General features: G+C 39.4%; 4 protein-coding genes across 5 annotated transcripts; 3 read left to right on the forward strand and 1 right to left on the reverse strand.

Annotated features, from left to right (window-relative positions):
* Positions 1–72: 72 nt before the first annotated feature.
* On the forward strand, positions 73–6874 carry LOC103984154 (pectin acetylesterase 5). The gene is made up of 12 exons (XM_009401596.3): positions 73–389; positions 482–564; positions 1062–1191; positions 1676–1755; positions 1889–1978; positions 2195–2319; positions 2789–2849; positions 4899–4949; positions 5080–5157; positions 5243–5348; positions 5463–5608; positions 6552–6874. Exons 1-12 carry the CDS (start codon positions 155–157, stop codon positions 6672–6674), a joined length of 1308 nt encoding a protein of 435 aa, XP_009399871.2. The 5' UTR covers positions 73–154; the 3' UTR covers positions 6675–6874.
* A 513-nt stretch (positions 6875–7387) lies between these two features.
* On the forward strand, positions 7388–10627 carry LOC103984155 (large ribosomal subunit protein eL36y). The gene is made up of 4 exons (XM_009401597.3): positions 7388–7523; positions 7798–7908; positions 9827–10026; positions 10325–10627. Exons 2-4 carry the CDS (start codon positions 7807–7809, stop codon positions 10353–10355), a joined length of 333 nt encoding a protein of 110 aa, XP_009399872.1. The 5' UTR covers positions 7388–7523; positions 7798–7806; the 3' UTR covers positions 10356–10627.
* Positions 10628–12654: 2027 nt separating this feature from the next.
* Positions 12655–16612, forward strand: LOC103984156 (protein spotted leaf 11). The gene is made up of 4 exons (XM_009401598.3): positions 12655–13137; positions 14264–14380; positions 14553–14981; positions 15070–16612. The coding sequence occupies exons 1-4, from the start codon at positions 12829–12831 to the stop codon at positions 16240–16242; spliced, it is 2028 nt and encodes a 675-aa protein (XP_009399873.2). The 5' UTR covers positions 12655–12828; the 3' UTR covers positions 16243–16612.
* Positions 16613–20736: 4124 nt separating this feature from the next.
* On the reverse strand, positions 20737–22164 carry LOC103984387 (dof zinc finger protein DOF5.1-like). Of its 2 annotated transcripts, none has more exons than XM_009401866.3 (2): positions 21968–22164; positions 20737–21814 (listed from the first exon to the last, which is right to left on the reverse strand). In XM_009401866.3, exons 1-2 carry the CDS (start codon positions 22016–22018, stop codon positions 20873–20875), a joined length of 993 nt encoding a protein of 330 aa, XP_009400141.2. In that variant the 5' UTR covers positions 22019–22164; the 3' UTR covers positions 20737–20872. The 2 variants fall into 2 exon arrangements, with proteins under 2 accessions (XP_009400141.2, XP_018681860.2); XM_018826315.2 differs by lacking the exon at positions 21968–22164 and adding an exon at positions 21915–21955.
* Positions 22165–23230: the final 1066 nt, after the last annotated feature.

Genomic DNA, 23230 nt, shown 5'->3' on the forward strand with positions numbered 1-23230 from the left:
TTTTTGCAAATTTGTCCCTTACAAAGTTCAAAATAGCACATTTATCACTGCATATGCGGGTATTAATGAAAAGAACTATTCTGGTTGGTGGGCTTCATCGTCGACCTCGGGATCGGATTTGTTCGAACCCTAGTGGGGGTGGGAACCCGCTGTAATGGCAATGGGCGACGTCCACCAGCTCCAGCTTTGGTGGAGGCGGCGATGGGGCACGGAGCGCCGCGCTACCGTCGCCTGGGTGTTCGCCGCCCTCTTCATCGTCCTCTTCCTCGCCGCCGGCTCTCGGCTCGGTGACACTGCTCTCGGAGGTACGGGGACCCTGGCCCGTTCGTCCTCGGATCCATCCCTCGTCGATCTCACCCTCGTTCGTGACGCCGAGGAGAAGGGCGCCGGTAAGACTTGAAGCTCGTTCGTTTCTTATCGATCTCGACTTGATATCTTCTTTTCCTTGTTATCTCGATCTCCCTCGCTGATGATTCTGCAGTGTGTTTGGATGGGAGCCCACCCGGGTATCATCTACAGAGGGGGTTTGGCTCTGGCGTGGACAGCTGGCTTGTGCACTTGGAGGTAATAAAAAGACATCTGGCATCGATTCGCTTCTCAGAATCACTTTTGTTGATCGCTCTTTGGCATTTGGATCTTGAAACTGTTTCGGTAAGAAAGCCATGGCTTTTCTGTTAGGTGCTCCTATCTCGAAGGTTTGGCTAAGATTACTTTAGATTTAAAAATGATTTTTTACCGTTTGGTCTTTAGTTGAAGTGATCGAATCAAAAAAATAACTTTGGATTTGGATAAATCGATTGTTCTTTGAATAGCTTGAGATTTGAGTTTTGGGTGTGGATATCTTTGTTGATCTTGGATTATTAAATTTTTTCTTCCCTCCTATGCTGCATTCATAACGAGACGAAGCCTTATTTCACTTTCAATATTGCCAAGGACTTAGGCAAATCTATCTTCTTCATTTTGCTAATAAGAAAATATCGGCAAATTATGTTCCCATTTAATTGGCTTTCTATTTGATTGTTGCAGTTTGACTGCTCATTCTGACTTGTTTGGAACTCTAGGGTGGAGGCTGGTGTAGTTCTTTGGAATCATGCTCTTTGCGCAAATCCACACCAGTAGGTTCATCACACCACATGGAACGTCAGGTTCCCTTTGTTGGCATTTTGAGCAACATCCCATCACAAAATCCTGGTAAATACGTTTAATTATATGTCATGTTTCTAAGTTTTTTAATGCTATACTTTTGTTACTTTTGGCATTCATTCAATGCATCATACTTTGCAAGGGTCATCATTCATGACAAGGTTTAACGTTTTCTTTCTTGTTTGTCACTCCATGTATTGATAATGGCTAACTTTGCTACTAGCTGTTTATATGTACTGGTAATATATGGTTTGCACTTAATGAATGAAATTAAAAAAAAAAAAATATTGAACATACTTTTGGATGAAAAAACTAACTTTGTACTGAACATGAACTCATGGAGCATTAGATGAGAATTCAGAGTAAAAAATGTTTGTATATAGGAGATCATGCTGTTGATAGAGCCATGCCCATGTAAAAGTTACGATGTTATACATCCCCATATATTTATTACATTCTTGGTGATCAATGTAATTTGGTGCTTCAATTCACTAACGACCTCCAAAATTCTCATTTTTCTTTCCTGTATCAGATTTCCATAACTGGAACAAAGTTAAGGTGCGGTACTGCGATGGTGCATCATATTCTGGGGAGGGAGAAAGTGAAACCCAGGTACATATAATGGCATATATTGATTATGTTTACTGTACTACATGTTATGGCTGTTTTAAAATAGTTAGGAACTTAGGATAACAAAAGTTTGGGAAAATAATATGATTCATATATCATTTTGGATTATGTACAGGATGGAATGAAACTTTTCTTTAGAGGTCAACGGATTTGGAAAGCAATTATGGGTGAACTCTTACAGAAAGGACTTGCAAATGCTAAACAGGTCATATCTTAACCAAGTTTGAATATATTTACATTTATTTGTTCAGACAATATAGCTATCTCACAGCTTCTATTATACATTTTTAATATATACCACTGTTGTATAGCAACACTTGGATGCTGGGTTGATTCTACTATTGCTAAATTTAGTACTTAATTTTGTAAATATTATCGGAGATACATGCATTAAAAGCTTGAAGCAAGTTTTTCTTTTCAGGCACTTCTTACAGGATGTTCTGCTGGAGGTCTTGCCACTTTCATCCATTGTGATGAATTTCGTGAACTTCTCCCTACGGAGATCACTGTTAAATGTTTTGCAGATGCTGGTTTTTTTCTCAACGAGTATGTCTTTGACAAGATTCCTTACAGTCCATCATTCTTTTCGTTTAAAATTCATCTGAGGGTTGATATACTACAGCTTTTTGAATCTTAAATTCAATTAATTATGATAGTAACATATACCGAGGAAGGGTTTCTTTGATTAAACTTGTCTGAAACTCTTGGATCACTTATACACTTCTAAAAGTGAATAATTTGAGTGATGTAACTATTTTCTCGTGTCTCATGCTTCATGAAATTAGTTCTGTTAATTACATTCTGAAGTCATTATAATAATCTGTGCTGTGCTTGTTTTTTACTCTGTATTTAGGTTAAAACTGGCCATGGTTGACTGCATCTGTTCAACAACTTGCTTGGCCATGTCTAACATGTCTGAAAATAACCTTTACTAGGATTAATCATCATCAGCCTTGCTTATTCTGTCTCCTTAGGTTGGTGTATTCCCGGTAATTATTTTTCTGTTTTATCACAGAAAGGATATATCTGGAGAAAGTTACATTCAGTCATTCTACAGTAATGTTGTCCGCCTTCAGGTTTGTTGTCTCAATTGTGCACTATAACTGTTTTCTCTAAATTCTCTCCAATATTTTAATTTAACGGGAAATTTTGTGGGGTCATATACATGAATTATCTAGATTCATTATCCATTTGTTAATCAGGGAATATTTAGGCTATTGGCCTAGATTTAAGGCTCTCATGGATCCCAAATGCTGTTTGGTGTGGTCTAGAGATATGAAGTTCCTAATTTCATGCTTACCTAGCATGTATTTAGCCACCATGTGCTGATTTCTTTTAGTTTCAGAACATACCATTCAACTCAAAGTATGCTGCTGCATCGCTAAAATGAGTATATTTGCATATTTGTATATTTGTACATCATTATAGAGATATATATGTATATATATATATCTGTACTTCCTTGTCCATATTATAGATTTTGTAGTATCAAGGTGGCACAAAGTCAATTCATCAGACCAGACATGTTAAGTCTAAAAAGAACCCTTATTCAAATTCATTTTGGTAAGACTCTGGAACTCTCAACCCAATTTTCCCCCATATCATTTAAAATTTTAAATTGAATGAAGTTTACTGCAAGTTTAAAGCAAAAGATGGTAAACAAAGGATGCTGTTCTTTGAACATTTTAGTAATACAGAGACATAAGAGGAATACTACAAGGAAAGCTTGAGCAATATTGTTTAATCAGTTTTTCCTTTAGAGGTCTATGTTTGAATCAAGGCCAAAACAGGCTTCTCTTCATCCTAAAATTTTGGGAATTGGTAAGCAATAAACACAGTTTTTCAAGCGACTGAAGTTGTCTGGCTATATCATACCTTGATCTGCCATCATTGAACCCTAATGACCATACAGAACTTAATCAAAGAGTTAGTTTGAGCAAATAGTGAATATTATTATGTATAACCAAAAATTTTAATCTTGTCAACAAAATATTTAGCGTCCTGATGTGATATTGTCATGCGGCATGTCATAATGATATGTGGTATTGTAAGTATTTCACCTTGGAACTAGAGCAAGGGGAACCGATGTGGATGATCTTGTATATAATTGACTTGGACTCAAATTACACCTAGAAAGGTAATTATGGCTGGTGATTATCAAATTCACAACCGAATGCAGAGAGAGAATGCAGAGAGAGAATGCTTTTCTCAACCAAATAAGGCTGATATCAAAAGTGGTACTTAGTTCACAACCAAAATTGGAAGGAGCAGCCATACCTTGTATGCACAATCCTTTGCACTGTTATCTTGTATAATTGAGGCCATGGTGTAAAACTGTAGACCACTTTTGCAGAAGCATCAGTCCAATTACGAGACTAGTGTCAAGAAATCACAACTCACTCTACACGTAAACAATGAAGAATGGATCATCAACTGAAGTTTTTAATATGTCAATAGGAAGGACTTGATATTGTAATCATGACTTCGAGCAATAGTGTCTTTGTAACGTAGTAAAAGATGTATATTTTTTTTGAAATTACATTTCGTTAGTTTTGTTCCCTTTCTTTGTATTTTATCTAAACCTTGGTACTTTATTGGATGGCATGAATACTTAATTGAGCATATAGAAGTTCTGCTTTGCCATAGATTGTTATTTGAATATTTTGTTCTAGAACCTCCTATTCCATTTGTGATGCTTGTAGTGCTTTTAAACTTCTGTCTGGTAGTCTTTTTGCCAGTCAGGGTCAAATTTTCTTCTTTACGGTTAGCGTAGCTACAAAAGTAATTTGGTATGGAAATTAACCATAAGTGGTAGGACTGCGATCGGTTTAGATCAGATGGATGGGGCTAGTAGTGTCTTGGGATCTGGGTTCTTGTGAACTACCAAAATTTCGATGGGAATGCTGGGAATCGGTTAGCATCAGCTGGAACTGGTTGAAGTGGACTGACTGGCGGGTGACTAGTGGATTGGACAGTTCCAGCATATTCTGATGATCCCATAAAAAGTACAGGGTTCTGGGATTGGCCATTCTTAGAAATCTGCTTTGTAGATTCCATTGCAACAATAGCCAATTCTATATGTTTTCTTTTAAGCTCTGGAGTTATTGATTCTTTCTCTTTTTCAGGAGGTAGGAAAAAAATTTCCAGATTGCATCTCAAGGATGGAACCATCTCAGGCAGGTGATTGTGATTATCTACCATATCACAAGTCGGTTGATTACCATTTTGTTTTTCCTAATCTCTAATTGCTTTAAGTTTCAAGCCCCTGAACTCTTTTCCTGGTCCATCATGTACTTGTATTCCCAGTGTTTCTTCGCAGAAGAGATTATTAAGAATGTGAAGACTCCACTTTTCATCCTCAACCCAGCCTATGACTCTTGGCAGGTATTTGCATATCCGTCATGTCTTCTCTTCATGACAATGTAAGGTTGCTGAAATATTTGTTGTCACTATTGATCCACTATGACAGATACAAAACATTTTTGTACCAGCCTCATCTGATCCCCAACAATCATGGCAGCAATGCAAGCTTAACATTCACAATTGTGATTCCAACCAGATAAAGTCGCTGCAAGGTTATTGTTTACAACAAAGTTTAATCATTTACTTGTAGCCTTTGGTTCTTTTTAATTTACATGAGATCAGCTTATGTTATGACTGAACTGCTGGGAGCAAATTTATTCAAACAGGATTTAGGTATGCCTTGCTGAATGCCCTGAGTGAGTTTAAGAAGAACAATAACGGAGGCATGTTTATAAATTCCTGCTTTGTGCACTGTCAGACAATTTACAATTTCACTTGGCATTCATCAAATTCTCCACGAGTTAACAATAAGGTAAGGACTATGTCTTGCTTAATTATGTTTCCCTCAAAGTTGTGGTTTTCTGTAAAAATGTCAGGATGTATTAAGCAATATGGCTTATCATTTGACGGTTTCAAAAGCACTGAGAATTGAGATATGGATGTCACGATATCTCATGAAATAAGCTGACACGATCACACATGGATCATAGTGAGACTAAAATACCAACATGCTTGGCAATAGAACAGACCGTGGCATATGCTAGACGGCTGTATATTTTAGTATGTTTAGTTTCTTGGATGAACTTCTAGCGGAAGGTTTATTAAATAGAATTTGGCACTGACCTCCGAAGAAAAAAAAGGGCTAACAGTAGCTATCTGGTATTTCAGATTAATGCTTCAGTTAAGGTTTGTCTAGATAAGTAGTTCAATATTAAGTCCATTTTTTTTCCAGCTTAGGCCTGCTACCATATTTTATTTCAATGGGCATGCCAAGGTTTTGATCCTGTTCAACAGGCCATGTTTTAGATGTAGGGATAACTCTCCATGTATAGGGTGATATAATTGAGTTCTATGTTGAGATTAAGAATGTGGCAAGCAATTTATGGAATGTGTGAGAAAAATGCATAGAATTCTTAAGCCTAAATTTTACATCAAGATAAATTAACGAATGCAACAATTATCATACTCTTCACTCATACTTTACCAGTGGAAAATAAGTTACAGATACAGTTACTCCTTGTACCATTATAATTCATATGCTGAAATATCAACCATGTTACTCTCTTGCCCAACCTGTTGATTCTAAAAGCTTGTGAGATACAACAGCCTTTCATTTGGAAAAAAAGAATATTTTCGGTTTCTTTTGCAGCTTATTTAAGTTAGTTTTAGATGTAAAATCCTGCTTACCACAATGCTTTTACATACCTCACTTGAAGATCCACTGACTTTTGTTGGACAATTGTTTTGATGAGCAGACACTTGCAGAGGCTGTAGGCGACTGGTACTTCGGGAGAGCAAAAGTCCAAGAAATCGACTGCACTTATCCCTGCAATCCTACGTGCCACCATTTGAACCTTATGCAACCTTACAGAATGTAAGAAGGGTGTGGGGTTATCCTGTCTTCTCTGTTCTCCTTTTGCTTATGGAGATTTAAACTCGAGACATGATTGTTCAATGCTTCCTTTTTTTTTTGTTGTGTATGTTAATTCAGATTCATGAGGGTGCTGTAAGATGGTACCAGTTTCAATTGACTGATAGAACAATATTTCTATGCATGATGGATTTTGACCTTACTCCATTACTCGGAGCAACTCTTGATATCGACTGCTTGCTCGCATCCCTGCTGCACAGTGCCCATTGTGCTTTATATGCTTGTCAATTGTAATCCGTCATTCTTTCTTCTGCCGTTCCTCATGTAGTGGAAATTAGGGTGCGTAATGAGTAGATTAATTATGATCAGTCCTCAGCAACATTATATATATATATATATATATATATATATATATATATATATATATATATATATATATATATATATATATATAGTTTAATTCAATAAGGATTTAAAGAGAGTTAAATACATACAGTATTATAGTTGTATAACAAGCAAGCAGCCTTATGTTGATACTGCCCTTTTATCATGGGATGTATATGATGATATGAATATTCTTAATGCGTAATTTTGGTGCCAAATAGGTTGCACATGGATCCAAATTAAGAGATGATGACTTGAAATGGGTCAATCGACATCCAACTAATCTAAACCCTCCAAATAGTTCAAAATAATTGGACGGTCGGGATCCAGTATAAGGGCGTTACGGTAAATAAGAGATCGACTGGCACTATTTTGGTCTTCTCGTTAAAGGGTCGGCGCCTATATAAGGGTTGCCTTCCTCTCCGCGGTTAGGGTTCGTCGTAGCCGCCAGGGGTTCGGTCGCTGCAGAGAGGTGATAATCTTTTGTTTCTGCTCTATTGGAAATCTTGTTCCCTTTCTCGGTACTAATACAATATCTCGCAAATTTTCTCGATGAGATTCTTTATGCGATTGTTGAATCCTGGACTGAACTCTAAAGATGTGTTTTTTTTTCCTGATTTGGCTTTGATGGCGCTAAAAAATTGGATTTGTTTTGATTCTGTATCTATTTGTGTTGATCTATGAATTGTTTGTAGTCGTTATTGGTGGTGTGCGATGAAAACTCATAAAAATTTTGGTTTTAACAGAGGTAAGCGATGGCTCCTCCACAGTCGAACACCGGCCTATTTGTTGGCCTGAACAAGGGTCATATTGTTACCAAGCGGGAACTGGCTCCTCGCCCTTCTAGCAGAAAGGGGGTATGACATTTTTTCCCTTTCTTTTAATTTTCTGGTATGTATTGATAGAACTTGTGCAACGAAGCACGGAATATGCAACATATTTACTGTTAATGAAGAAACGACACGTTGTTAGCCACAGCATATATCGTTTTGATGTATTATTTGGCTAGTTCGAGTTAAATCCTGAGTTCAACCATCTTTTGTAACGGTAAAAAATTCTTTGTTTTCTCTTTTACTGAGAGTTTGATATGCTATTTTTTGAGAAAATGAAATTTTGTGTTTGTTGCTCCGATGTGTTGATTTGGTCACTATAGTTAGTGGCTCATTTAGTACTTAATGAGGCTTTTGACTCTAGGAAGCCCATGCTGATCTCTCCGGAGGTGCAAGGTATGGAGAGAAGAGAGCCACTTCTTAGTAATTTGGCTTAAGGAAAAATGACAAGAAAACAGAATAATGAACCTGAAAAGTTGTTGAATATTTAAACTTTTTTTTCTTTTTTTGTGATAGTTAGTTTTGCCTGATGATGTGCAGGGGTAAGGATGTGCATCCTAACCTTCTCCTTACAAATGGCAGGAGACTTGTATGCTGAATTTCACCTTTATACGAACCATAGTTACTATAAGAGCTATCATTCTTTAGGCAAAAAAATCCTTTGAGAAACTCAGCATTTGTTCTTCAAAAGTTATAAATAAGATTCTGATAATTATAGGAAAACTCATAGTTAACATGTATCCCTGAGTTATATTTCTCTTCTACTTGTTGAATTGCTTATGAATATTGATTCATGAAAGTGAAATGAACCATTTCAAGAGCAGTGTTCATGGCCTGTCTTCGTAGGTTTAGGAGGCATTTTATATGGTTTTTTATTTGTTGCCATTAACAAAATTTTAGCTCATGAGATGGCACTTTAGTCGATTCCTGCTTGACTTGCAAGTGAGGGAGGTGATTGAAGTGGCAGTTGTGGGGCCAACTTGTGTGTTCTACTTTGGCTTCTTGCTTTTTGAATTATCTGCCATACCCATTGGTGGGTAAGGCAGGTAATTCAGCTGAGAAAGTAGCATCCTTTATTAATTCTTCACTATATGAGCATTTTGGAACTATGAAATTCTATTTTTCTGTTGTTGGGTATTAATTCTTTTTGGAATCTGAATCTTTCATTATTTGATTTTATATATTGATTACTGCATCTCATGGATGTATACAAGGAAGGATTTAGGAACTTGTCCCTGCTAAGTTTCTGCTGAAATATTCTTCTTCTGCTATTGACGATACATCATTAAAGCTTCTTCTGCCGTTGAGGATTTTCACTGAGTCGTATTGTGTAGTATTAATTATAAATTGTTCGGGAAAAATCTAGTTGATGTAAATAATAGTGAAATAAGTGGTCCGATGTTGTTGCTTGTTCATTGTGGTTCTGAAATATGTTCCATCTAGAAAATTTTGTTTTGCTACGTCTCTCTTACTTGATATTTAGTAGGTGCTATAATTACCTAATAATAAAGCTCGAGTTCAAAGGCCCAGTGGCAGCAAAAGGTATATCTAGCCAATCCCAAATGGTTGGGATGTTATGGTTTTGTTGTTTTTGAAGATAGCATAATAATCTTCATGTGTCTCCAAATAAAATGTCAATATAAACAGTTAAAATGGTTGCTAACTCTGCTAAGCATTTTTTTTACTTGTGTTTTTCCTTACTCATCAAGACTTGTGTAAGAAATGTTTAGGATTAAAACAATGCATGTTTAGAACATTTCTAATATTTTCATATTATGATGGGATTGTGATTATTATTTTATTCTCGACATTTCAAGTTATCTGCAGTGAGAAGTTGGTACAGCTATAGTTGCTTCCTGAAAAAATTGAAGCCATAAATCATTTGCAAGTTATCATTCTTACGCTTGGTTGTTTTGATTTGTCATATGCTTTTACTCTTCTACAGAAGACAAGCAAAAGAGTGCATTTCGTCAGAAATATAATCCGTGAAGTTGCTGGATTTGCTCCTTATGAGAAGAGGATTACTGAGCTCCTTAAAGTCGGGAAGGACAAGCGAGCATTGAAAGTAGCAAAGCGCAAGTTGGGTACACACAAGAGGGCCAAGAAGAAGCGTGAGGAGATGGCCAACGTTCTGAGGAAAATGAGGTTGGTGTTTATGCTCTCCTTTCCAATATTATGTCCTTTATACATTTTGCACTAGCAGATTTCTCAGTATTGGATTCCTAGACATGTATCATCACCAGGTTTATTCTCCGTGGAAATATATGTTGGGTGTCTTGTGGCTAGAAACTTCCAAGTGGTTATTGGTTTGCTTGTTGATGAGCACAATCATCACTATGTAGAAACAATTATTTTGACTTGAGGCTCATGCTGTCTTAGGTAGGGTTGATAACCTGCACTTATGTTTCGTGGAGATGTTAATAGACCCTTCTGTCGTATGTAGGTCTGCTGGAGTGAGCGATAAAAAGAAGTAAAGATGATTGATGATTGCCATGGCTGTAGCAGAAGCAGCACCCCAGGATTTGGACCTTTTAGGATGTGCGACTTTTCTAGCTTCTCTCTCATTCCCTCCCTGTTACAGTTTTTGAGTTATTATGTCGAAACCTTAATGCGGGTGTGCTTCTCGGAAAGATGCATGTTTGATTAATGTTATCATCATTGAATGTTGGTTTTATGTTATTAATGTAGTGTTGTTGCACTTCTTTTTAATCTGAAAAGAACAATGGAAGAGAAACTAGATTTTGCAGCCTGGTTTTTACTGTTTTGGAAAGCCATCATCAATCTAAATATATAAAGGCTCCGCTCATGAACGACTAGCACGAAACTAAGCGCCGATCGCCTCACGCTTCGACACGTCAACGCAGTCGGAGTCTTACCGCTTTAAAGCACACGTGGTGTGCGATATGCCCCTTGGTCTCTATCTTCTCCGCGACAAGCCTCGTAGCCTATCCTCTCTCTCTCTCTCTCTCTCTCTCTCTCGCGTCGCCAAAGGCTTCTGTCCTATGCAGGCTTGGAGATGCGGGGGCCGCCGCGCGAGGTTTCTGCAAACCACGTCGAACAATGTGGGTCCCACTCTCAGTCAGCGCCTACATGGATCTGTAAAGACCGAAGAGGTCTGTGGCCGCGTGGAAATTACCGGTTTAACATGACCAGACCCTGCTTTGATCCAGTCTACCTACACGGAGGCCTTCAACAAATAATAATAATAATAATAATAATAATAATAATAATTGTGCATGTGCATGTGCATGTGCATGCTGAAACCTTCCTCCCTGTTGTGATGATTAATATGAGGGAAAATACTAAAAGTGGTAATTCTTTTGCATTTGTTTATTATCCTTGGGTTTTCTCTTGTGCTCTAATTCAAGAGATCCATATTGTCAACGTGATCATCGACAAGGCATTAGTTTTGCTTTCCTTGCTTCTCAGTATTATTTTATTTAAAAGGTAAGGCATGAATGGTGTGGTCTGTTCACTTTGTGTTTGATGGGTCAACTGACAGGTTGATGCTCTTCTCAAGGGGAAGATAAATAAATCATAGTGGTTGTTGATAGGAACCATGAACTGATCATCCCAAAATAAAATAGAGTTCTGCAACCAAAAATTTATGTTCAGAAGTGCTATTTAGACAATAACAGTATTATGTCACTAAATATTATATTCAGAGAATTAATTATAAATTATCCTCTGTAATTATAAATTATACTCGTACTTACAATTAACTCCGTTATTCGAAATCGTTGTTCTAAATTTTTAGTTCTATGAAATTATCCTTTTAATCTTGTATAGGGATCTCAATATTTTACTTTCGTAAATATAAGATTAGAATAATTTATAATTTATCATATTCAAAAGTGTAATATTGGTCATTTTGATTTCAAGACAAGATATTAACTCAGTTCAAACAATCATAGATCCATAGACAAATTGGAGGACAAATATGCAAATCTGGAATTATATAAGAATTTATATGAAACAATATAAGTACATAAAGTAGCATCTAATGACTCTTACTTAATCTTCATGTCCTGCCCTACTCTCTTGCTGCATTGACCATTGGAGTTGCTCCAAAAATTTCCATTATGAAGTTTCAAATGATTGTGATGAGTGTCCATAGGAGAATTTTCTTTGCATCAATCCTCAACCATTCTCTTTATTCTGCCTGCTTTAATTGACATGCAATAAGTTTCCTCTTTGAATTACAATTCATTGCTAGTTCTATAAATACTCATGCAATTATGCTCAGAAAAAGTCCATCTTCAAATTAGAAATTCTATGAGCTTTCTTATCATAATCCACATGTCATTTATCTTTCATCCCTCAACTCTGCCCATCCAATCAAATCCAGCTTGTGGGGAAGTAGAACTTTGATCCAATGGGCACTACATGGCAACATTGTCTTCTCCAGTGTGGCCCATGGCATTATTAGACAGCACCTTCCCACTTGACTCTTCTCAGGTCCACAGTCCACCACCTGCTGCATCATTAAAATAGTGTTTGCTTCATCCAAAGCCACGGCTCCAAGCCGCGCCGACTATAAGAGCGCGCCGGTAATAAGAATAGGTTAATAGTGTGTGTATATTAACCAGTTTGGAGGCTGGGAGGATCCCCTCCAGTTATTGTAAATTGTCGATCCTGATCAAATCCCGATGAATCGTGAAGTGTTCGGAATTGGACGGTCGATGCAAGAGCTTGTAAGAAAAGTTTGAAATTATGCTCGTAGTGGATCCCCTTCGGAGACGAAGTATAGCTGCGTCTGCCGCGGCTCTCTCATCATTTCTCTGCCCACTTCCTCCGCTCGCCTTGAGAGGGGGAAAAAGTCTTCTTGATACCCCGAAACATATCTGAAATTTGACTGCAAATTCCTCGATTTTTTGGTGAATCGGTCGCCAATTTCGAGCTCCGCGCGATTCCTCGGTGGAGTAGAGGCCGATTCGTCGAGCAGCGATGGAAGAAGGAGAGAATGAAGCGGCAGTGCTGGCGGCGGCGGCGGCGGCGGCAGGAAGTGTGGTGGAGAGTCTGATGGCGGCGGTGGAGGAGATCGCCGCCATCTCGGACTACCGGAATGCCTACAAGAAACAGTTTTGCAACCTCTCGCGGCGGATCAAACTGCTGGCGCCCATGTTCGAGGAACTCAAGGAGAGCAAGGATCCGATCCCCCCTCGGGCGGTCAGAGCTCTTGAGAAGCTCAACGGGGCTCTCGATTCGGCCAAGGACCTCCTCCGGTTGGGGAGCGAAGGGAGCAAGATCTTCCTGGTATGTTGAAGCGGCATCGGCGGAGCTGCTTTGCTTCTTCCTTATGCTTCCCTTCCTATATGTGAAATGTGGTATCTTTTTCTCTTTCTGGTTCGCTTGAACTCTTGGTAGTAACTCTTTGCTTGAGACAAAGTTCTCTTGTTTTAGCTCTGCGTATCTTTGATGCTGCAAACTTGAGCTGCGTGCTGGATCTTTTGGTTGATTTTTCTTCTTTATTCTTTCGGACAAGGCTTAGTACGATTTTTTTTTTCCGCCACTTGCACTACGTTTATGTGATTTCAATGATGGCTTCTAAAAAATGGGTTTAGAAGTGTATACAACTGTCATCTGGTAAAGTTCTGTTCTTTGTTTTTTCGTCAAGTTTATCTAGTAACATTCAGTTTGTCAATATAATCAATCAAATAGAAAAACCAATTACCTGAATTTGGTCCACCAAACAAGGGGGTCGGGATACTATTATCAATCATGGGCCAGAATTTGTTTCCTACTTCAATCCTGCAATTTGTCATGATTATATATCATGCTTTGACCCGATAAATTTACTGGCACAATGAATGAAATAGACCATATCTTTAACCATGTGACTACGAATGCTTGAACTTACCCATGAACTCCAACTCCCAATTTATGGATGAGTATTTCCATTTCGAACTCATCTACAAAGTCCCAATTTGAAACCATTCTCCAAATTGTTTTTTTTTCTAAATTTAGTGCAAGTTTGCACAAACTAAAAAGATATTGAGATTTCCAATATAGTCCTGGATAAGAGGTCGAAAATTAGCAATGCATATATTGTACGTTGACAAGCTTGGTATAAATTCGTTGTCTTAATGAAAAAAGAATCATTTAGACCATTCGGTAAAGTAGCAATTTGACACAAAAAGGGTTAAGTAGTTTTCTCTATCACAAAGTGTGATTTTCTTTATCATGTCTGAACTTTTTGGTAGCATGTGATGTATAAAATTAATCATCTGAACTAATCATTGTTTCGGTTGGAACATGAACAAAGAAACATATCTAGTATGTGTTTTCTTGCTGGCATGTGTTTTTACATCTTAGGTTGAATTTCTGATGGAGTCTTGTTGTTGGATTCTGTAGTCACCGATTTCTGCTTTTCTTTTTCCAGGTCCTGGAGCGAGATAGAATAATGGAAAGATTCCAAGAAATTACATCTCAACTTGAAGTGGCATTAAATGAAATTTCCTTTAATGAGATTGACATATCAGATGAAGTAAAAGAACAGGTAGATCCACCAATAATAATATCCCCTCTTTTAACATAATTATCCTTAATTACTTGTTTCATAAATTAGATCTGCAAGAAAAATTATTACCCTCTAACTTTCAGAATATTTGATAGCATTTATCTTTCAATTTGTTCAGTTTCATGCCTACCAAGTTTAGCATCCTTTACAGGTTGAGCTCGTGCATGCCCAGTTTAAAAGAGCCAAAGAACGGATCGATACTACTGATCCTGAATTGTATGCTGATTTGTCAAGTGTTTGTCATATGAATGCTGACGCCAGAATAGATTCTCCCATCCTGAAGAGATTGGCAGAAAAATTACAGATGATGACCATATCAGACCTCAAGCAAGAATCACTTGCCTTGCATGAGATGGTTGATGCCAGTGGTGATCCTGGAGAAGTTATTGAAAAGATGTCAATGCTGCTAAAAAGGATTAAGGATTTTGTCCAGACTCAAAAACCAGAAATGGGCACTCCAATGAGTGCCATGGTTATTCCTTCTCATGGAACAAGTAAAACTCCTGTTGTTCCTGATGACTACCGTTGTCCTATATCCCTTGAACTGATGGGAGATCCAGTGATTGTGTCCACTGGACAGGTATCTAAATATTACAAGTCTCTATTCCCTCTGCCATACCTTCCGTGAGACTTGAAGATTACTGAAACATATGTTCCCTATTTTGCAGACTTATGAACGGGAGTTCATTAAGAAATGGCTGGAAGCAGGGCACAACACATGCCCAAAAACACAACAGAGACTATCCAGTACCTCACTGACCCCAAACTATGTCCTTCGCAGCTTGATAGCTCAGTGGTGTGAGGCTAATGGCATGGATCCTCCCAAGCTCCCAGCTAGAACTGGCAAGCCTCTGTCAGTTTGCTCTGCAGGTGAACATGCTAAGGTTGTTGATCTTCTTCACAAGCTATCATCACAAAACCTTGAGGACCAACGATCAGCTGCCGGCGAACTTCGCCTTCTTGCAAAGCGGAATACTGACAATAGGATCTGCATAGCGGAGGCTGGTGCCATACCTCTTCTTGTGAATTTGCTATCTATGCAGGATGTGCGCACACAGGAGCATGCTGTTACTGCACTTTTGAACCTCTCTATCTATGAGGAGAACAAGGGAAAGATAATTGTCTCTGGTGCTGTACCTGGTATAGTGCATGTTCTTAAGAGGGGCAGCATGGAAGCACGCGAGAATGCTGCAGCAACACTCTTCAGCCTCTCAGTGGTGGACCGGAATAAAGTCATAATTGGTGAGTCAGGAGCAATCCCCCCTCTTGTTTTGCTGCTAAGTGAAGGCAGCCAAAGGGGCAAGAAGGATGCTGCAACGGCACTTTTCAACCTGTGCATTTACCAGGGTAACAAAGGAAAGGCTGTGAGGGCTGGGGTGATACATACACTAATGGGACTCTTGACAGATCCAGAAGGAGCTATGATGGATGAAGCACTAGCTATCATGGCGATACTCTCAAGTCATCCTGATGGGAAGGCAGCAATCAGGGCCGTGGAGGCATTGCCAATGCTGGTAAAGGTGATAAGAAGTGGGTCACCCAGGAACAAGGAAAATGCAGCAGCTGTCTTGGTGCATCTCTGTAATGGGGAGCAGCAGCAGCAACATCTTGCTGAGTTGCAGGAGCAAGGGATGATGGTTCCCTTGCAGGAAATGGTAGAAAGTGGCACCAATAGAGGCAAGAGAAAGGCTGCACAATTGCTCGAGCAAATGACCAGGTTCCTGGAGCTGCAGAAGAAAGCGGAAGCTCAAGCTCAAGCTCAAGCTCAGGCTCAAGCTTGGACACAGGCACCAGTGGACCAGTCAATGGATACAGCTTCATCAGCTTTTACCGTTCTATAGCTAGAATGGTCTTTGCATGTTTAACACGGTGAAGTAATTGGTAAGATCGCCTGCGTTGCTGATTTGTGAGTTAATTGGCGTGTTATTATGCATGAACTGGGGAAGCTAAGTCCGATGCGAGAAGATAGTCACAACTGCCATAACCTAGGGAAATATGTCCCAAGTATCGAAAGAGTTATTCATAATATTGTGCCATGGCGTTGATGTAAGGTTATCACCCTCAATTTTTATGGAGGAGTCGCATCTGTTGAATATGGCTCCCCAAAGCACATTGTAAGCTTCTAAATATTTCAGTAACCATGTATTCTCATTAATTCTACCCATGTAGCTTCATCTGCTTGTTGCCATTAATGTGTAATTGTTCCAATCATCAGTCGGATGGCAAATGCTTCAATACTAAGCTGCAGCTTTATACATGATAGTATATTCTGGCAAAGAACACGATCTTTACATGTCATTTAGCAATTCTTTCTTCTGCCTTAAAAAGTCTAAATGATGCAGGAGGTTTGTACATGTCCATAAAGGAAGTGATGAGTTACAGTGGACTGCTAATATTTGCAAATACAATTGTTTGCTTTTGTAGGATATGCATAATGATATGAAAAACCCAGAAATCTTGAAAATGATACTGTGAACATACTGGAAGCTTTTGGTAACAGAAGAAAAGATTGTGTTGCCCTCACATCAAATAATTTGATAAGCATCCAGTATAGAATGACAAAGCAATGTGTTACAATCATATCATCTCATGCCTTGGTTTGTGGGACCAACACAAAACAAGAAGGAAAAGTTCTCAAAGGCTGTTATTATTAATATCAGAATTCAGGATCTGACTTCCAATGCTTCTAATGTCTCCCTTTTCTTTCAATTACAAAAATAAGGGTTCAAGAACCAATGTTCATCACTGTCAAAACTTCAAGTTTTCAGCTATTCTAGACCCATTAATTGCCTTTTTGCCGATCATCCACGAGTTATGTTCACGATCATTTAGCATGTTTCTGAAAATAAAAGTGCAATGGTCCATCCCCATGTCAATGCAGGCTTTTACCAAATCTTTTCCAGGCTGTATCATGTTCACGGTAAGGCCAACAAAAGCTCCTCCTGCTGCAGCAAATGCCCTTGTGAACATATCCCTGCAATAAGACTCCACCAGCTGTGCGGAAGGGGCGGAGACTACACAGTGTGGGGTGTGGATCAGCTCAAGAGTCTGCATCATGACAGGCCTTTAGGTTCAGCAGCTTCATGGCAAGTTCCCGAAAAGATCACCATGGGTGTCCGTCCCCTGCCTATGAGTAGATTGCTACCATTTCTTCATCCTGTGATGACCACATCGTTAATGGGGACAATGCAGATGGCACTTGCTCCATCCAGTCTATTCATGAACATATTTGTATATTTATTATCTTCATCCTCTAAATTGTATGGCAGATCAACTAGCATGTAATAAAGGATTTGGTTTCCAAGACATGTTGTCTAACATCATCTTTATAGTTGTATTGTGTTTGATATATCTAAGTCTTGTAAAAACTCTCAGATATGCACATCATTGGTGTTGTGTTTCTACCTCTGTTTATATCCATATAATTCCTTGTATTCTTTTCTATAATATGTTTATATATGATGTAATATTGGCATGCTACTCTGTATATGTTAGATTTTGAGGTTTCAAGATATGAAACACTCGAATGCAATATGTCAAAGTGCATTCTTTCTGATCAGAATAAAGCATGTAAGAAAACCACTAATTTCATTCTTGCTTAATTGCACTAAAGAAACAAAATGGAGAAAAAAGTAAGAGATATTTTTTGGTTATTCTTTCACATTCACTAAACAATGGCTTACTCATGCATAGGCTCATTTTTTTGGCAAAGCATGCTCATAACTTTTCAAATTATTTAGTGAAGATTCATAAATCATAATATGGAATGTCATATGTAATTTGGAAAATACTTTATTGTATTGCTTTATGTTTCACTCCACATTGGTAGCACACAACATGATGAACAAGTAACAAATGTCTACAAGGATTTACCTACTCATTTCACTTGATACATTATTTTTATGAATGTTGTCATTCCTGAAGTTGCACCTCTACTGTGCTTGCAGCTTATGATCACTCAAATTCTCACATTGAAGTGTTCCAGGTTAACATATCTTTCTAAATCAAGAGGAACAAGATTGTAATTCTTTGTTTAAGATACTAAGTGCTGATATATATAACCTTCATTAGAGGGCATTCCTTTGTGTGAGGCATATCTCTAGAAGAATTATGCATACATAATGTATGTAGCTAATCAGATCAAGATGCTCATGCCTTTTACTTCTTCTAGCATAAAGTATAAGGTGCTGTTGATTGCTAGGGTTGAAGATAATTGGTGACCAGCATTTTCTCTGGGTGGTTAAGTGAATCCACTCTAAGCTCATCAAGTTTGTGGCCATTAAGGTCATGGTAATTCATCCATGATTGACCAAGATTTGGCACTGGGAAACTGCAACACCAGAAGACTTATCATCACCAAATTTAGTGTTACTATTAAGTGCATTCCATAAAGTTTGCAGTATTGAGGAAACAGATGATTACCGGGGTTTTGCAAGGAAGATGATGTTTCTAGTCATCCCTTTAACTCGTTAGGTTAAACCTTTAAACTGTGGTATGTTATGGGCAAAAAGCATCAGCTAAATCCTCTTGGAGAAATGGGTGAGTCCAATTTGAGTGGTCTCACTATGGTGGCCTCCTTTTCACCATCAAGAGGAGGATGATCGAGGTGATAAAGATAAAGCTGCTTCTCCCTAGCAGAAAGAAATGCCATCACCTGCAACTATCGGTCATACCACCAACCAAACACCAACATTAACGTGGAATTCTGGTAGTATATCTCTCTTTCTCTCTCTCTCTCTCTCTCTTTCTCTTTATGTCTTCTGTTCTCTTTGCTTGTACATGGCACAAGGCCACCATTATTCTAAAGGCTCGGGAGACGGGAGATTGCCCTCGTTCTTGGCAAGAACATGGGAAAACCAGATTCCGAGAAACATGACTCATGTTTACCTGTTCACAGATCCTTTTTCCCTTTTCTTTTTCTCATTGTTTCAGTGTGTATATGTTTACGTGTGTGCTTCCACGTCTGGCCTCGCGGTCTTAGGTTTCTTCTATGGAATTCTTGGATACTGAGACCTACGCTTCTTTTGCTTTTGTCGTCGTGGTACAGTCCTACATGCACAAATCTGTGTCGGAGCTAAGTGGTGATTCGCAGTAAAGAGGGAGATAAAGTGAGAATAAGCCGCTGAGTCGAGTGAAATCCAGCTACAAACTCTGCAGGATAAAGCGGTCTGTCTCTCTGCCTCCTGTTCATGACTGTGGCTGTTCATGTCCTCCTCATGAGTGCACATGGACAGCCTCTGCATGTGGATAGCAAGCACGGAGAGAAATGTGATACTGTTGGATTAAAGAGGATACGTATAGTGATCATGATGAACTTGAAGCTACTTAATCCCTTTAAGCTTTTGAGGATTACCCTCGAGATCAAACAACCCACAAGTAATGTGTTTTCGACTGATAAGATTAGCTGCATGATCAAATCAGAAGATCATGATTAAGAACAAAATATCATGAACGTCTTGTTAGCAAGATAATTTTTCGTCCCCAGTCCATGTCTAGAGAATGCATGTATGATCTGATATTATATAGACACATGCATGGAATGTTGGTCAAAGTGGTCATGCTATATCAAAAGATGAGAAGTTGTGCATGATAGCTTTAATCTGCAAGCAATCATACCTAAATTGCAGAAAAGGCTGAATGGTTGTATATTCAAATGGGAAATCTCTTGGAATGTAGCGACTCTCTAGGTGTTCAGAGGTAGCAGCCATTCTTTCCAGACTCGGTGAATCCCCCACGTCGACAAAGTGAGTGAGAGAGAGAGAGAGAGAGAGAGAGAGTGAGCGATGCCTTAAACATTGATCACCAAGTAAGATCTAAGAGCTCCTTTATCCATCCATTCCATGGAAACAAATAAATGTCCATTCAAGTCTGGCTCAAGAACAAATTCTTGATTCCTGAGTTGAGTACAAGAAGATCTATCAGCAGCTCTTTTCATGAGGCCAGTGGAGAGATGATGCAGTAAGCTTCGGATTATTCTTATATGACCTCAATGGCATCCTTCTCCTTCAGAGTTTATGTCAAGAGATAGATTGTGGTACTTGAATTGTACGTGCATGCATCAGATTTTGTAGTATGTGAAGAAAATTAGATAAGCTAATCCAAACAACTGTGTTGTGTTGCATGTCAGATGTATACCAGACAATCTCCATGCATTGATGAACTCAAACACCAACTTTCTGTAAATATATGGTTGCATACAAGGAGGGAATAGCGAAATCTAACACAAACTATGAAAGGAAAACGAGAATCCTACCTACGATTTCCAGTGATCTTTCTCAGCGTGTCAAACAGATGTGAACCACATATTAGTTTAGCCTTGCTGCTGATTAAGGAAGCTTGAGAAACTGATTCCTCCATATCTACTCCTCCAATCGAGTAGGTCAATCTCTCGAGTAGCTAAGTAAAGTAAGCTCTTCCTCCAGTGAAGCAGGTCATTCTTCCGAAGTACTCGTTACCTGTAAGCATCAAGGATTACATGAAATTGTCATTAGATGGAGAGTTGAAGCTGGAGAAACATGTTGCCCATCCACCACTGCTGCCACCCCAGATGAGTTCATCCCTGAAGCCACCCGAAAGCGGTCTTGGAAGAGTAAGCTCTTGTGCGCTATCATCCATCTTCACCGAAGCCAGCTGCATGAGAAGCCCGGAGCCGAGTACTTTGCTTTGAAGTGGCGACGCAAATGACCTGCCGTCCAGCTCACTGTCTTCTTGAATGAAGGAGGGGTATAAGCTTGGAACTGGTGCCAATGATGGCACTGACGGTGGTGGAGGAGGACGAGGAGGAGGAGGCTCCATTCCACCCATGAATGGAGGGAATTGCTGGATTTGATTATGGAGCCTTGAATTCTCCAGCCCGACACTACCATTACCACTCATCTGATAGTCGACTGCATCAGAGGATTGAATCCCGGCGAAACTCGAACCTACGTTAGGAGCCCTGCAGTCCGGAAGCGGGTGCAACGAGGTGGTAGGTAGCGGCTGCGGCTGCAGGGTGGTACTGGATGTCGTTGCACCACTCTGGCGGCCGGCGGAAGTAACGGAGGACTTCGAGGAGCTGCTGCTATCGCCACACTTGGTCCTCTTCTTCCTACGGCAGCAACCGCCGACGGGTACGTTGCGGAGGGCACCCCCGCGTGTCCAGTAACGCCGGCACGTCTTACAGAAATGCCGGGGCTGCGACAAGGAGTAGTTGTTGAAGTAGCAGAACTTGGTGTTCGTGGAGTCGCACCGCGGGCACTTGAGCGCTTGTTCCGGCTGCGCCATCTTCGCCAGCCGAGCTCGTGCGGCCATCGACCCTGGCCTGATCGAGCTGACCGTCCCGCGCGGTGCTCCCACCAGGCCAGGTGGTGGTGCAAGCTGGGGAAGCTCGCTTCCTCCGCCACCATAACCGCCGCCCAGCTGATGAGCTTGTTGCTACGACGAATAACGGAAGGGAAAGCCAGCAAATCAAGAGAGAAATTAGTGCTACTGGTATATCCAAGACGAGATACGAAAAAGAAAGAGAGAATAATACTCTTGAATCATGCATTCTGCAAGTAGGAAGAGAAAAGGAAGGACAGGACTCACCTGGTTCCAGTAAGGTGGATCTAGATAGACAGGAAAAGATGGAAAGACCATGGCTGGGTGGGGAGTGCTTCTTTGGAGCTCGCTTCTCTTTCGGCAAAAGGTTGATGGGGGTTAAGAGGTGGTGGAGAATCACATCCACAAGGGTTTGCAGCAAGAAGAAGGTGGTGAGAGAGAGAGAGAAGTGCAAGGAGAAAGAAAAAAAGATAGAACTGGCTGACTGGGGATGAGGGAAGTGGAGAAGAGGAGAAAAAGAGAGCCTTAGCCTTTAAGCTTGCGGCCAGAGATTAGTGGTGGTGCATGGAAGAGTGGGGAAGACTAGTGGCTGCTCATGCATGGGAAAGGTGAGAAGGAAAGCAATGTGAGGGCTTTAGGAAGGGTAATAGAAGGCCTAACATGTAGATTAACTTAGAAAAGACTAAGGAAAATATTAAATGTGGTGTCTGAGAGGTGAAAAGATGAAAAGCATTCCATCCCAATGAATATGGGTGTGTTTATGTGAGTCCATGTTCTTTATCTCTCTAATTCTTTCTCTTGTCCAAACTCTCTAAAAAATCTCAATGAAAATTGTTTATTCTCTGGTCCAAAAAAACAAAGAAGCAGCTCAAGTATACAGGGTTTTCTGTTTTTAATGTCAAGAATCCAATTAGCATGAAGAAATCTTATGATATGAGTAGGATCTCAAATTGATTCTTTCTTTCATACTTGTTAGGTACTGATAAGTAATTATCAGAAGAACAAGTTTAAGACTCATTCGCTGCATTACAGGAAAAAGCATGCAAAATGAGTGTTCATCGTGTCACCATTGCAGCTGAAAACTTCTTGTGAGTTTACTGCTATTTTCTGAAAAGCCGGTATCTGTGGCTGAGTTCATCTCAGTATGACGAATCAGATCAGTAACCCTAAATAATCTATTGGTGTCTGACCATATAACTCATGTTCTCAGTTCACTAATCACCCTACCAAGTGGAAATACTTCCCTTAGCTCTTACATCACAGGGAGAGAAGGCTTCAGGTTTTCTTTATATGTAAATCCTCAGATTTGAAGTCATTCCAAGTTACAAACGCAAAGTAAGACGAAGAAGAGTATTCAAGTGAAAAACCAAACCAAACCTTTTGCCTCTATGTATTTTAAATAAAAATACATAAATATCGAAAAGCTGATTTGACCAAATTGGAGAGACGATTGAGATTAAAAGAAGAGTGCGATTGAAGGTTTTGATAGGACCCTTGAGAAATTCTTTTCCATGGTAGAATTTACCTTCT

Source organism: Musa acuminata, chromosome BXJ2-5, assembly GCF_036884655.1.
Source record: "Musa acuminata AAA Group cultivar baxijiao chromosome BXJ2-5, Cavendish_Baxijiao_AAA, whole genome shotgun sequence".
In the NCBI taxonomy this organism is placed as follows: Eukaryota; Viridiplantae; Streptophyta; class Magnoliopsida; order Zingiberales; family Musaceae; genus Musa; species Musa acuminata.